Source organism: Propithecus coquereli, unplaced genomic scaffold (genome assembly GCF_000956105.1).
Source record: "Propithecus coquereli isolate 6110/MARCELLA unplaced genomic scaffold, Pcoq_1.0 Scaffold40, whole genome shotgun sequence".
NCBI lineage: Eukaryota > Metazoa > Chordata > Mammalia > Primates > Indriidae > Propithecus > Propithecus coquereli.
In genome coordinates this window covers 4924759-4939706 of record NW_012149730.1, presented here as the reverse complement: position 1 = coordinate 4939706, position 14948 = coordinate 4924759, and the positions used below count along the sequence as shown (strand labels likewise).

The 14948-nt window shown below is 37.4% G+C and overlaps 1 protein-coding gene across 1 annotated transcript in view; it reads left to right on the top strand.

The window, feature by feature from the left end:
- The window catches only part of ABI3BP (ABI family, member 3 (NESH) binding protein), a 230812-nt gene that overhangs the window by 70232 nt on the left and 145632 nt on the right, over nt 1–14948 (top strand). The window contains exons 3-4 of the mRNA XM_012652849.1: nt 2836–2904; nt 5308–5440. Of these exons, the coding sequence (XP_012508303.1) occupies nt 2836–2904; nt 5308–5440 (202 nt within the window). The remainder of the gene's footprint in view (nt 1–2835; nt 2905–5307; nt 5441–14948) is intronic.

Below are 14948 nucleotides of genomic sequence, written 5' to 3'. Positions count from 1 at the left end.
AATAACAAAAAGTGTTTTTAAATTGCTCATATAACTGTATGTCTTGAATCATGGCACTATCTTTGGCTTCTGAATATGTTATTTTCCTAGATCTTTTTTTTTAAAAAAAAACTAGTTGGCATAATTAATCAGTATCAAGAAAGGAACTAAAAGGTTAGCTCTCTGCCTCAATGAGAACAATTCAGGAAAACTAGGGGTTTATCTTTGTTTTCTAGAACTGAATTCCTGAGATTTATTAAAAGGGCATTTTGTGGACTTGATTAAGACAGTTACATAATTTGCAGGGCCAAGTACAAAATAAAAATGAAAGACCCCTGGTTGGAAAAACAGGGAAATAATTGTCATTAAAGATACTAAAATATAAAGCTTTTTCCTTTCTCCCATGGTCCCTCCTCTTAGCTTGTCATGATATTTTATTTGCTATTTAATGTCATTCTAAGTAAAGAAAAATTAAAATTTAAAATTATTAGCATGAAGTTTACCTTTTCTACTATGCAATGCCTGTTTTAAATGCAAGTGTGAAAGCCTTTAACTCCTAAGTGGAATCACTGAAATTGCACAATTTGTACTTTGTAGTTCATACATACATATGTATTTTGTTCTTAGTAGCAGAAATGCTAAACAAAACTCCATTTTTTATTTCACTACTTGATATGTGCATATTCTAACCAACAGTCTTTTTTTGACTTACAAATGAGGAGAACTAGAAAGGTACTATGGGATGCTCTATTTCCCTTTCCTCCCGTGCCATTGTTTCAGCATAGCGGTTAGTTAATGCGGAGTGGCATCAGTGTAAGTGGTTGGCTAATGTAAAGTAGTGCATGAAAAAAAAAAAAAGGATATGATAGAGTTCCTTGGTTATTTGTATTTCTTAAAATGCCATTTCCTTCCTTCTGCATTTGAAGCAAGTTCTGGTTAGAATGGAAAGTGTGGCCTCTCAGAGCTCTTAGTCCTCCCTCCCTGCCCCTTTACTCAGCCGTAGGTGTGGCATGCTTACCTTGTTCTGCCTTTGAGTCTTGCTGAAGTTCCACACATATGGGTTCCTTTGGAACTCAATGCTAAAGGAGCACCTTGAATGCCCTATGTGAATGGGGAGGCAAGAACTGCAGAGGTGCATGTTGTTTCTATCTCCTCTGCTCACCTGCACGCTCTGTTGTCCCATCAGACTTCCCTTTCAAAACATGAGTTCAAAGATACAAGTAGTAAGAATTTCAAGATGGTGACAGCAGGGCATGAATTCAAGCACGGGACCCTTCTGAGCATGGGGCCCTGTGCAACTATGTATGTCGTATGCCCATGAAGATGACCCTGCCTCAGTGATCCCATCTACAAAATGGGGTGATAATAGCAGGTTCCAGGTAGGATTGCCATGAGGAATAATTAAGTTATAAATGTAACGATCTTAATACAGTAGCCTGCACGTAGAAAGCAACACTCAGTACATGGTAGTTTATTGCTCTTTGTCTCCCAAAATACCAGGGAATTGTTATTGGATTCCTACTAGGGAACTTGTTTGTTTGATTTGGGTCAAGCATTCCCTACAGGAGCCCCACTCAGTAAGATGGGCTTTCGTGCACACAAGACTCTGGAATAGAATGAACGCTGCTTGTTCTGCGTGGTGGCCCTGAGGCAACTGTACAGTCATCAGCAAGGGTCTGAGGGGAGTTCAAGAGGCTGCCTGAGTATCTTTATTTTGTGATAATTACTGAGGCAGTTTATAGCAAATAGCACTGTGCGGGGTGTCCAGAAGAAAACAAAGACACAAGTCATTAAAAGCAGTTGAGTTGCCAGGTTGTCTCCCTCTGAAAATGCAATCAGCTCTGCAAAGCCTCAGGAGAGAAAACCTCTGTTCTAAACGCACGCAGCGGAGATGTTTGAACCCAGAATGAAAACAAAACAAAGACAGGACGTCTGCCTGAGTAAGTAGGGGTGAGCTCCGGTTGACCGTAGCATCCGAATGAAATCTGGTATGGCGTGAGTTTCAGGGTCCAAAGTTCCTGAAGAAATATTGTAAATAATACTCTTCAACTGGTTAATCCAGTAAAGCTGCTTATAAAAGGCTATTTTGTATGCCTTAGATACATTTGGTTTATTTACAATGTTTAAACAACCATTCTTCTTGGAAATAATAATTTTCTAAAAAAATTTCATAAATTACAGCCCCTTATTGAGTTAGTACACATTGATTGCATTAACATAATTTTATTTAAAGCCTAAATATTTTTAAGAATTTCTATATATTTCACTGATATGTGTTCAAGTGATAAGAATACTAACCTATAAATTGTTCATTAAAATATACTGGATATGAAGACAGGCTGAGAGATTATACAAATAGGATAAAATCTAGGTAGGGCATTGTAAATATTCATGCTTCCAGAACAGTGAGCCGTGTCACATCATGCAGTAGGTAAGACTTACATGTCTTGTGGAGGATTTTGCTTCTCTCATCTTGGAGCATCAGGCTTGACCCTCTGAGGAGCAGGCTAACAGAATGGACATAATCTTATCTTTAAAAAATCTCTTTGTAGAGAAAAGCATTCATGAAAACGTGGCATAAAATCTGTGTCTAGCAGGATTCTTTTAAGACTTATCCCTCACCCTCGCCCATTTGGTTTTGAAAATCTGGTCTTAATTTTCATTTAAAAAACTTAATAGACTCAATGGGCTTCTCAGGAAGCATTAACTTTTTGGATTCCTGGGTCCTCTCACTCACAGGCGCTACGGTTGCGGAGGGTGACTAACTCCAGGAAATGCTGAGTCAGGGCATGGGTGTGCTGCCTCCAATGGTGGTTCTCAAAGGATTTTTCTGATAAATAATGTTATTGTTTCCAGATGCAGAGCCGAAATATCTGATAGTCGTGCGACCTGCTCCCCCTCCAAGTCAAAAGAAGTCATGCTCAGGTATAGTCATTTTCATTGACTTTTTTTTTTTTCCTTTTATCAATTTGAAACCATGACTTTTGATCTTTTTTCTACCCATGGAAACCAAATGCCTTAGGAATGCAGAGTGGGAGATTTAGGCCCTTGGTCAACAGTCTACCCTGTGGGGAAGTTGCACCGCCTGGCAGTAGAGACTGCTTACGGTCTCCTGGCACCACCAACTGCAAACTGCAGGGATTGACACAAATTATTGAACCTCTCTCCTCCTGGGTTTTGCTGTGTAATCCAGTTGCTGTGAGGATTAAATGAGTCAATGACAGCGCCTGGCCCACTGTGGGTGCTCATTTGGGGTCAGCTCCTATTAGCCTATTCTATTCTGCAGTGTGTGGACTCATGCCCACTCTTGTGCCTTTCAGACTTTAAGGGCAGAGTTTTATGTCTAAACTTGCTTAAGGAGACTGTTTACGTCTCAAAAGGATAACCCATTTTTGTGTATTAGATGGATTGGAACTTAGGTATTATTTACTCCTTATCTCTCCCTTCTAAACCTCTTCTACACACTACCCAAACATAGAGGAAGGACCTCTTTCATAAAATAACAATAACAACAGCAACACCCATCTTCCCCGGCCTAGGAAGACTTGAAATAGGAAAGTAGATAACACGAGAATAAATAAATAGAAACTTTCTACATAACTAAAGGAAGATTAAAATCCAACAATGTGATTTTGCTACTAAATCTTCTCAGATCTTCTCAAATAAGCTGGCCATTGCTGTAAGGAAGGACTAGTGGAAGCTGTGAATATGCTTTTCCATCTGATGTTGCTTCTTCCTAACTCTGTAGCTAAGAATTGATCACAACATTTTGCTATTGTTTTTCTAAGGTGAACTGATTTACAAATTATGATCTCCTAATCATGTTTCTTCTTTATGGTACACTGGATATCACACACAAGAAAGGATTTTTTTTTGTTTGCTATAGTTTTCTATAGGGATAAGATGGGAGGGAGAGCATTCAGCTATTCAATTATACCGAACAAAGGGCCCTTTGTAGCTCTATACTCGGGCTCCTAGATGTATAAGTCCAAACCTGGTTGCCAGCAATCAATTGCCACAATCCCCTCTCCTGTTGATTTCCACTTCTTTTAAAAACAGAATTGAGTGTTAAGCATTTAGAAAAATACACATTTCTTTTTCCTGGCCTCTTATTCCAAAGCAAAAGGGAAATTTCAATCACTCCTTACAACTTATTAGTGAGAGTTGTCCAGGCAGTTTTCCACACACTTGAAAATAAATATACTCTCAATATTTTAAGACTGTATTCTAAAATATTGAACAATAAAGTCAAGCATAAATATGGTTCCATGGGTTCCAAGAGCATGATCACACCTGAGTAGCACTTTATAATTTCATTTCAAATGCTCTTGAAAACTGTGCCATGTGTGTTGCTTTTGTCAGATATAAATTCTGTAAATTGTTATTCCAGTAAGAAACCTTCAGAACCCAGAATACACATATTCTAGTGGTGGCAAATTGTCTCATGGTAGGACAGATGACTTTTTAAAGATGTTTAAAATAATTTTCAAGAATAGTTATTGTTGGTTGCAAACATGTGTTTATTCTTCTCTGTAAATTATTCCAGATCCACCTGTAATAGTGCCTCATATGATAGTGATTCGAATGGTCTATGTCTGGCCTCCAAGGAGGGCAGATTAGCATCTGGAGGGAAGGTAGGGGGCACACAGAGTTTGAACAAGCCCCGAGGTGATTCTGATATTCTTTTTTAATCCCTGAGTTAATTTTCACTAATGTAATGCAATGATCTCATTCATTTTACAAATGAAAAATAAGGCCCCGAGAAGTTTCAGGGGTGTCCAAAGTCACACTAAGAGCAAAGTCAAAACTCAAATCCAGGTCCCCTCAATCATAATCTAATTTTATTTTTACTACATTACTGGCTTAGCTCACAATGTATGAAGATAATGACATTTAGAAATGAAATATATACTTTTCTTTTCCTAGGGAACCTAAGTCTTGCATGACCAAATAATTATTTTACTAAGTTTGAATCTTCAAAATGATTAATTAAAATGTATGTGGCAGATACAAATATAAAATGGAAGCTATTAATAATCCATTAGTCATTACATTATTCCCAAATGCAGATTACAAAAACAAAAATTATATCTGTTGCCTGAAAGGAAAGGTGGGGTATTATATCCTGAGCAAGATGAAACAATTTCCTGAGCTGGTCATAACAAACTGAAAAATAATTTCTAAGGCCAGTGTCATACAATGATCAAAATGAAATGAAAAGGAACTTGATGTTTTCACACTTTTCATCATCTTATCAAGTCATCGTTATGCATTTTACTCAAATTATACCAGATGTTTCCAGAATTAACCTGTATGCTGCCTCCGTAGGTAAAACTCGTTCTCGCAAACCTCTCCAGCTGGTGGTTGGCACTCTGACACCAAGCTCGGTCTTCCTGTCCTGGGGTTTCCTCATCAATCCACACCATGATTGGACTTTGCCAAGTCACTGTCCCAATGACAGGTAATTCACCATAATGGAAAATTTTGGTTTTCATTTGAAAATTAGCAATTGTTTTTAATAGTATCTGTACATGCTTTAGAAGAATGTATAAATATCAGGACTGTTAGCATTTCCTTATCACCTATTCTCTGTGCACCCCATTCTGGGTGTTAAGTGAACAAATATACATAAGTCAGGAGCCTTACCCGTGAGAAAATTATCATCCACCTGAAGAGAAAACACAAACAAGTATTTTTCCCAAAATAATAAACTGCAAGGGTGAAGGAGTCAAATAGCAAGTTGGCAGTATCAATGACAAGTACAATCAAAGCTCAGAGAATGGGGCTGAAGGCAGTTAGAAAAGGCTGTTAAAAGGTGGAGAGGTGATTGGAATCGGACAGTTGAAGAACTGCTTAAAGCAGTAGTTCTCCAAGTGTGGTCCCCAAAGCAGGCAGCATCGTTATCACTTGTAAACTTGTCAAAATTCTTTTTTTTTTTTTTAAGACCAGGGTCTCACTCTATCACCCAGGCTGGAAATACAGTGGCGTGATCATAGCTCACTTCAGCCTTGAACCCCTGGGCTCGAGTTATCTTTCCCGCCTCAGCTTTCGAAGTAGCTGGGACTACAAGCTTGAGGCACCATGTACAGCCAGGCAAATTCTCCAGTCTCCCTCCAGACCTACTGAAGCAGGAACTCTAGGGTGGGGCCAGCTGGTTGTGTTTTAACAAGACTTCCAAGTGATTCTGCTGCTGCTGATGATTGAGAATCACTGCCTTTGAAAACTGGAAAGACTCACAGGGAAACATGTAGGCAGAGAAAAAGCACAGAGTTGAAGATGAAACCATCGTCATCTGGGGCAGAACATATAAGAAAAATCTAAGTATTTTTTTTTTTTAAATTACTGCCATCATCACTGACTGATCAAAACTATGGTGCTCACATGGTAGTAATATTCTCCAGGGATTAGGGGTTTGGGGGAGGTAAACTCACAACTAATGGACGCGGTGAGCATTGCAGAGGGGAAGGGCATGCCTCTAATCCTCCCTTGGGTGAGGCAAAGACATAACCGAAATGTTTGTACCCTCATAATATCCTGAAATTAAAAAAACAAATAAAAATAAAATAAATTACTGCCATCCATCCATCCATCCATTCAATGCATGTATTTGGCACAGTGCATGAATGCTGAGTCATGATTCTAAATTGGTTATAAAATGGTATTTTTTTATCAAAATGTTTACTATTTGAAATTCAGAAATTTTCATCTGGACAAGCATTCAAAATTTTCAAGCTTCAATGAAGACATTTTATTTTTAAAGTTTAAATATATTCAAAGTGATATATGTTTTAAATATATTCAAAGCGATTTTTAAATTTTAGAAGTTTTTTCATTTTTTAATAAAATTTTATTGAGGTTTGATTTAAACATAGTAAAATACATAGATCTTAGTGTACAATTTGAGTCAGGACATTGCGTAAAACCATGTATCCCATACCCATCAAGAAATAGACCATTTTTATCACCCTGAAAAGTACCTTCCTCCGGAAGGTTTTGATTTCCATTACCATAGATTAGTTTTGCCTACTCTAGAACTCCATATACGTGGAATCGTATACTATGGGCTTTTGTTTGTCTTCTTTCATTATGCTTTTGAGATTCATTCATGACATTTAAACAATCAATAGTTCATTCCTTTTTTATTCCTGAGTAGTAGTATTTGAAATATTCTAAAGTTTGTTTATTCATACTCCTGCTGATGGACACTTGAATTGTGTTGAATTTTGATTTTTATGAATATAGACTTTATAAACATTTCTGTATAAGATTTTGTGGGCATACACTTTAATTTCTCTTAGATAAATACCTAAAAGTGGAATTGCTGGTTACAGAAAGATGTATATTTAGCTGTTAATATGTTTTGCCTAACTTTTCTTATCTTTGGTCACACAAGCAGTAGATGAAAGTTCTGGTTGTTCTTCATCCTAATCAGCATTTTGTGTTGCCAGCATTTCTCATTTTAGCTATTCTAGTATAGTAGTATCTCATTAGTTTTAATATGTATTTCCCTTGTATTAAGGATGTTGAACACTTTTTCATGCATTTGTTGGCCGTGTGTATATTTTTTGTAGTGTTTTATTTATTTTTGTCTAAATTGAACTAACAAGAAAGACCTTTAAAAGTGTTTATATGTTCTCAGAAGTACCTTTCATCTGACTTTGATTTGGAAATCTAGACTTAAAAAAAATCAATTTTTTATTCATATGTCCATGTTTCTCAAGGGATAAATACTTTGAAAAGGGCATGTAGAAGATATTTCCAAAACCCAATTTTTGGAAAAATAATTTTAAATTTTTCAAAGAATCTGAAATATTCCTTATTTCACCCACCACTAATCCCATGACTTATTTTGTTTGGAAAATGGACTCTTGAAAGAACATACTTTCTTATGATAATTACAGTTTCTAGTGGATTAGTCCAGGGTGCCAATGCTGAGAAAATAAACATTTATGGATTACTTTTTTCTTTTCCTTTTAAGAAAATTATCTTATAAAAAAAGAAGAAAAAGAGGGAGGGAAGAAAGGAAGAAAGGGAGAAGAAAAGGAAGTTAATTTGGTATTCTTACAGCAAAATGCAACCTGATTTTTATAGTTATTCAACTTGTTTGATAAATCTTTGAGTCTGCTTGTTTTTGGGATATAATTTCCTCCCCTACCCTCAAGCCTTTCCTTTAATTTCACCTGGTTCTACTGACCCTTCCGTGAAAGAATTTATCTGATTGATTCTAACTGATAGATGTTATGGTTTAATAGTACAGGAGATAATGAATACAGAGAAGGGAAGGACAGATGAGCTAACGGAGCTAGGATTTTAACCCAGGCAGTCAACTCTAAGGCCCAAACTATTCAGATCACACCGGATCTCACCCTCACCCCCTTGCATGCACATCCAGGCTCTGTTCTCATCAAATGGATGGCATTATGCATGTCAAATCACAATATTCAAAATCAGTAATTCCATTTTGAACAAAGTCTTTTGAAAGATACAATAACAGGTTGGTGCAAGATGCTTGTATACTTTCAAACCTGAGTTGAGTGGGAAAATCAAGGTATTTTTGACTGAAATAGGGAACTGTTAGGACATGACTTAAAGGGAAGAATTAAACAGTAATGACCAAAAAGTAGCATTTGGAGTACTTGTATATTTCATTTACCCACGCCTCCTTTCTTTCTAGTTAGCACAGCTAATAAAGAGCTGACGTTTAAAGTCTTTGTGGTGTTCGAGGAAAAAACAATAGTCTTTTTATTTAAAAGCTTTGGAAATAACTGCACACATTATGAGCACCCGAATAAATCTACTAGAACTGCAAATGTATGTAATTAAAAGCAGACTTGGAAAAATCTGCCTTCATATGTTCATGCAGATTTTTAAAAGAGTTTAGACTAATCCAGTAGGATAGAATCAGCAATAATAGCTACAGGGGATGATTACTACTTAAAAATTGGAAGATTAATACAGCCAAAGTATTCCCTCAGGAACATCTTCCTGCAAAACTGTTGGGATCTGAATGCTCTTGGCTTGCTATAGGAACACCAACTGGTGTCATTTTAATCCATTGATATTTGGCACCCTCTATACAGTCTCTGATGTTTAAAAATCATTTTACAGTTGTACAGTCTCACATATCCTATGCAAATAATGTATCGTCGTTTTTTCTTTACACCTTGACTTTGGACTTTCTCTATCAAAGCTCTTGGGCAATAAGTTTCCGGTGAGAAAACTCTCACTTTTTGTTTTGCTTTAAGCTTGGAAATATCGATGAAATGTCACTTTATCCTTCGTGGCATGTTTCTATTCATATTTGCATAGGGTCTGTATGGGCCTCCCATGTTTTTAAATCCTTTTCTAAGTTCATATTGGAAAGCAGATGTGCTTCATTTACAGTTTTTATTTTTAATGGGCTTTGAATGGAAGAGTGTACATACATTTGTCCTCAATATAGCCTCAATTTGAAAGAAAGTTTTCAAATTGGCCCTGAAGAAGGATAAAACATGTTTTAAACCAAAATTTATTTCACAATTAATAGCAAATTTTTTCCTTTCCAAGTTTCCAACTTGTTAAAGCTTTCAAGATTGCTTTAGTTCTTACTCCTTTGCCAACTTATTAAATCTTTGATTTGTTTAGAAATCATTTTCACATTTTCTACCACTCATGTTGTGTTTATTTGCTCTTAATGGAGAATGAGGGCTTTCCTTTTTGGCCAGTCCAGAGCAGGCTCTTGTCTTTTATTTTTTCCCCCACAAGTTGTTAGGAAGTGGGTATATTCAATGTCTGTGAATTCTCACTGGGTTGAGCCCACTACCTTGTTACCCATTGGTCTTGCCGTGTCAGTTTTAAGCTTGGTGAGGGCAGGGACCATGTGTATCTTGCCCACCATTATTGCCCCAGCCCCCAGGCTAGCATCTGGTACATAGTGGCCCCAAGTGAATGTGTGCTGAATGAATACATAAGAGAAATTGTTAACATTTTCACTGTGTCGTCATTACCTCAAACTCAACATGACAAAATTGAATTCATACTTTTTCTCTTGAAATATCACCTCATTTGTCTCTTTATTACTTCCTGAAGTACCATCATTGTGCCATTCTCCCTACTTTGAAACTTTATTCATTTTTTATTTTTTATCTCCTATATCTTCTGAAGGCCCCAAGTTATATTGATTTGCTTTCGAAAAGTACGTGTATCTGCATCTTCTATGTCTCCATTTCCATGTTGGTTCCAGTCCACGTACTTCTCTTCTTGTCCTGGATCCTGGCAACAGCATCCTGGCTACATTCCCTGGCTCTTTTCTTTACTCTAGTCCTTTCTGGTTTCCACAGTACGGAGGAACTCTAGACTTGCCACCATCATCTTGTTCTTTCTTCATCCCCAATTTATCTTTCCCTCTCCTTCTCTCCTCTTCTTTCCAGGAACACATTTCTGATTTCAGACCATGCTAGTGATCCCATCCTTCCCCGATGATCTCCTCTGACATTACCCCTTCACTGCCACTGGTGCCCTACATGCTCAAGATTCCCTGACTCAAAACCAAAACCCCCTGTCGATCCTGTTATAATCTTCTAAACTACTTTTCAATCTCTTCTCTTAATTCCAAATCTTCTCAGAGTTTTCTGCTCCTGCATTCTTGATTCCTACACCACCCACACAGTCATGTTCCTTTGCACTGGCTTCCATCCCCTTCCTACTATTCCACTGAAAAGTCTCTTGGTGGTCACCAATGATCAATTAATTCCAAAGCCAGTAGGTTTTCTCACTTCTTTTTCTTCTTGACCACTCCGTGGAAGTGTTGGCCATCCCCTTATTCTTGAACTCTTTCTTTGTTTGACATTTTTCTGTAGGTTTTCCTCTTGTCCCTCTAACCATTCCTCCTCTTCTTTGCTTGCTACTTATCCCACCTCCTCAATGTGGAACAGTGGATCTCTTATGTGTGGTACCCTCCTCATCTCATCTGTGCCTTGTCTCTAACATCACCTCTATGTAGAACAGTGTTTCTCAAATTTTGTGCAAACAGTGCTTCTCAAACTCATGCGGTGGACGTTGTCAAAGTGTAGATTCTGGTTCAGTAGGCCTGGTGGAGAGCCTGAGAGTCTGAATTTTTTTACAGAGCTCCCAGAAATTGCTTTTGTTACTGTTCTACAGAGAACAGGAAAGGTGGCTGGTATATAAATAACTTCCAAGGCTGAACATTTGACCTGGACCCATTTCCAAAGTTCCAAGACTGTGTTTCAGTTGTCCATGGAATATTTTCATTAGAGCGACCAGGTAACAGTGATCACCTCACGCTCAAACTAAATTCATATTTTCTACACTATTGAGAAAATTCTTTTTCGATCACTTTACCCTATTCTTACATTTAAAAACTTAGTCTTGATTTTTATTTTCACAGTCTTCAGCAGACATATTCCATAAGGAGTCTGATCTCATAAATTCTTTCCTAGAAATATAACTTTTATCTGTTCCTTTCTTTTTCTTTGTTCGTTCTGTAAGTCCTTTCCTTGTTATCTCATACCTGGGCTATACCTTGTTGAGATGCCTCCCTCCAGTTTCTTTGTGACTAATTTTTACAGAGCTGATAAATCTAGCTTCCTGCATCACTGCCCAACTTACTCACCTGCTGGGACATCACACCAGCTCCCCACTGTCTGGTAAAATGAGTCATATAATCTCTCAAAGAATATATCTCAAAGGATATCTGAGTCATGGTCCTGAAGTGAGGTATCAGTCTGGCCTACTCTGCTTTCCCTGAGCCCGGGGAGGATGTTCTGATTTAAATCACACCACTGGGATGGCATTTATAATAAAATGTAGCCTGTCAGTTCCTCAGGTTCAGGTTGGAGAATGCCTCACCCAGCCCACCCTCTGCACTCTGCTTTCCGTCTGTCATCTTTAGTCACACACAGTGTATGTCTTCTTCCCTCTCTCTGTTATGAGCTCATTTTTGAAGTTCTACAATGTCCCGCTCACCTTCTCTCTCACAGACCTAGCATTATGTTTTACAGTAGTAGGTCTCAATCTATATAAAAGTGAATAAGCAAGTGGAATGTCAAGAAGAGGCCCTAAAAATCATTAAGCCAGTCCATTCAGCCCTTGAACCTCCTATGCGACATCTCCCATCCAGAGTCCAAAGTGAGCATCTCCAAGGATGGCAACATGGCGTGAATGTTGAAGATACAAATTCTGGTCACACCAACCTAAGCCCAAAACTCCGCTTTATCATTATCTCAGTGGTCTTGAATAGGTTATTTAAATGCTTTTAGCCTTGGTTTTCTTATCTGTAAAATGGGGGTAACGATAGTAATACGGTTGTCGGAATGAGGTGACACATGTGCAAAGGTCAATACGGTGTCTGGCATGTAGTAAGCACTCAGTAAATGGTACTGTGCTTGTTAGTCTGCTTGTTGCTTTTTATATTATTTACTTTATATTATTTTATAATTGCCATCTCAGGCAAGCCATTTCATAGCACTAGAATTACTAGAAATTTTTCTTTCATTGAATTTAAACCAGCCAGCAGTGGGTGATATTAAATGAAGAAAGGATATCTTGGAAATAGTTGACCAGTTTGAAAATTATCACAGGAGTCCAACGATAAGGACTTAAATTGCTCCCTTAAGTGCCACTTAGGAATAGAGAAGACAAAAATGCAAGGGAAATCATGTAGGAAAAAGTACCTAGACTTGACACTTGATTGGACATGGGGGAGAAAGGACTCTGAAGTCAACAGAAATGGGGATCACAAGAGGAATGGATTTGAGAAGGAAGATGAAGAGTAGATTTTAAGGTAGTTATGAAATTTAGGGAGGATTAAGTCATTTGATCATAAAAAGATTTCACTGTACTCAAGAAGTCAGACACCAGATTGTAAAGAGATTTAGAGAATTTGGGTGGTAAGAAAGTGTGAGAAAGAAGATTATTCTTAAGAAATTGTGTTAAAAATGAAAAGCAAAAATAGTGGTAGGGTTAAGAGAAGAATATTAGTTTTATTTTTCCTTTGGTAGGATGAAAAGTATTTAAACAACTTTTAGACTGAAGGGAAGGTCCTTGAAGTATGAAGAGAAAGGTCGGAGAGCTGATGGAATTAGGAAATAGAATAAAACTACCAAGATGCTTATTTTTGAGAAGAGATGGAGTACATCCCCTGAAATCGGAGAGTGGAAGGAGAAGAGAGACTTTGAGAGAAAGGGGATGAGGGCAGAATTTCTGAGCAGTTACAATCTCAGTAAAGCACAGAGCAACAACGCTGAAGGAGGTGTCAGGAAGTGTTTTTGATGTAAAGAGAATAAAAAATGTGTGAAATAGATGTTTTAGGAAATGTCATAGTAGTTAACCACATCAAAATCATTGCTGGAAAAAAAAGTATAAGAAGCCCAAGAGATAGTCAACCATGCATATTATGCTGGGTAGTTCACAGAAGGACTAAATTTATTCTGCTGTTCCATCTCTCCACTTGGTGTGATTGACTACCGGTTACATCATAAATTCAGTTTATGGAGTTGCTACCTCTGTCGCAGGTACTTTATTAGAATAGAATGTTTGAAATATCACTCGAATAAATTTCTAGAAACAGGATCTCAAATGTTGTCCAGTCTAATCCCCTTTCTGAGAAATTGGTGCGTAAGTGGATAAAGAGACTCCCCCATGGTCATGCTACTAGTTTTCAGCTGATTAGTATCCAAGCCAAGCCACTATCTGCCTTCCCACTACTTCTCGAGGAGCTATGGATTTTCTAAAGCTCTAATAACAATTATTGTCAGCATTGAGACTACTGAGGAGTTGCAAGCACAGAATAATGCCAGTTGAACCAAATACTACCTTCAACAGTTTTGTACCCCTCAATTAGAATATGAGATGCTCTTGTTCTTAAAATCCGAATTTCTGGAGGTAGGCTTTGCAGAGGTCTGGTCTGATGTTCACAGGGTGCTGTCTATGTTTTTAACAGACTCGTTGCCTCTCTGTACACTAGTGTCCAGCTTTAATCATTCACATTTATCGTATATGGTAAATATACAATAAAACCGAAAAAGCCTTAAATAATACCAAATGCTGATTCCTTTTACTTCCATTCTGGGTCATTTTATCTGTCCCTTTGCATTTCTTTTTGCCAAGCCCTAGAGTAGTAAGAGTCCAATGCAGTACGAAAGGTATTAGATGATGAGTCAGCAGCATTTGCCTGGCTCTGTCACTGATTATCATAGCTTAGGTACTTCTTGGCCTCTTTTTCTTTTATGATAGTTCTTGTTCTGCTCAGAGTTTATTGTATGGATAAACTTGAAATAAATAATTTTAAGCCTTCTGAAAATGTACAACGCAGACGTTTATTGTATTTTGCTTCGGTTTACATTGGTTCTGCAGGAATGCTGCATTTTGGTAAGAGAAGCCTTATATAATGATAGATTACAAAATATAACTGAAGACCTAATGGCTTAAATCAGTATATTTTAGTGATTGAACTATTGGTCATTTAGAGCAATTATATTCTAATTTTAAAATGACCCTGCAAACACCTACATATCTATTCTATTCATTCCGCAAATATTTATGGAGCACCTATCAGGTGCTAGATTATAAAGCGGTATTTATTATCATAAGGCCTAGATTTTGTTTAAAAATCAAGGAGAATTTACTACTTTCAGTGTAGTGGGGTCATTTGTTCTCTCCTTGAAAAAAAATATAGTGCTATAAAATAAAGTTCAGAACTTGCCTATATTGTATCAACTGAGACAATGTTGACAAGAACAAACCCAACTATGAGGAGAAGAGCTAGCTGCCTGAACATTTATTTTCCCCAACAAACTTAACACAAGAGAGGGTATTTCAAATGCCTTGTGATCAAAATTAAATATACGACATCTCCCATCTCCCCAACAAACTTAACATCTCCAAGGATGGCAACATGGCGTGAATGTTGAAGATACAAATTCTGGTCACACCAACCTAAGCCCAAAACTCCGCTTTATCATTATCTCAGT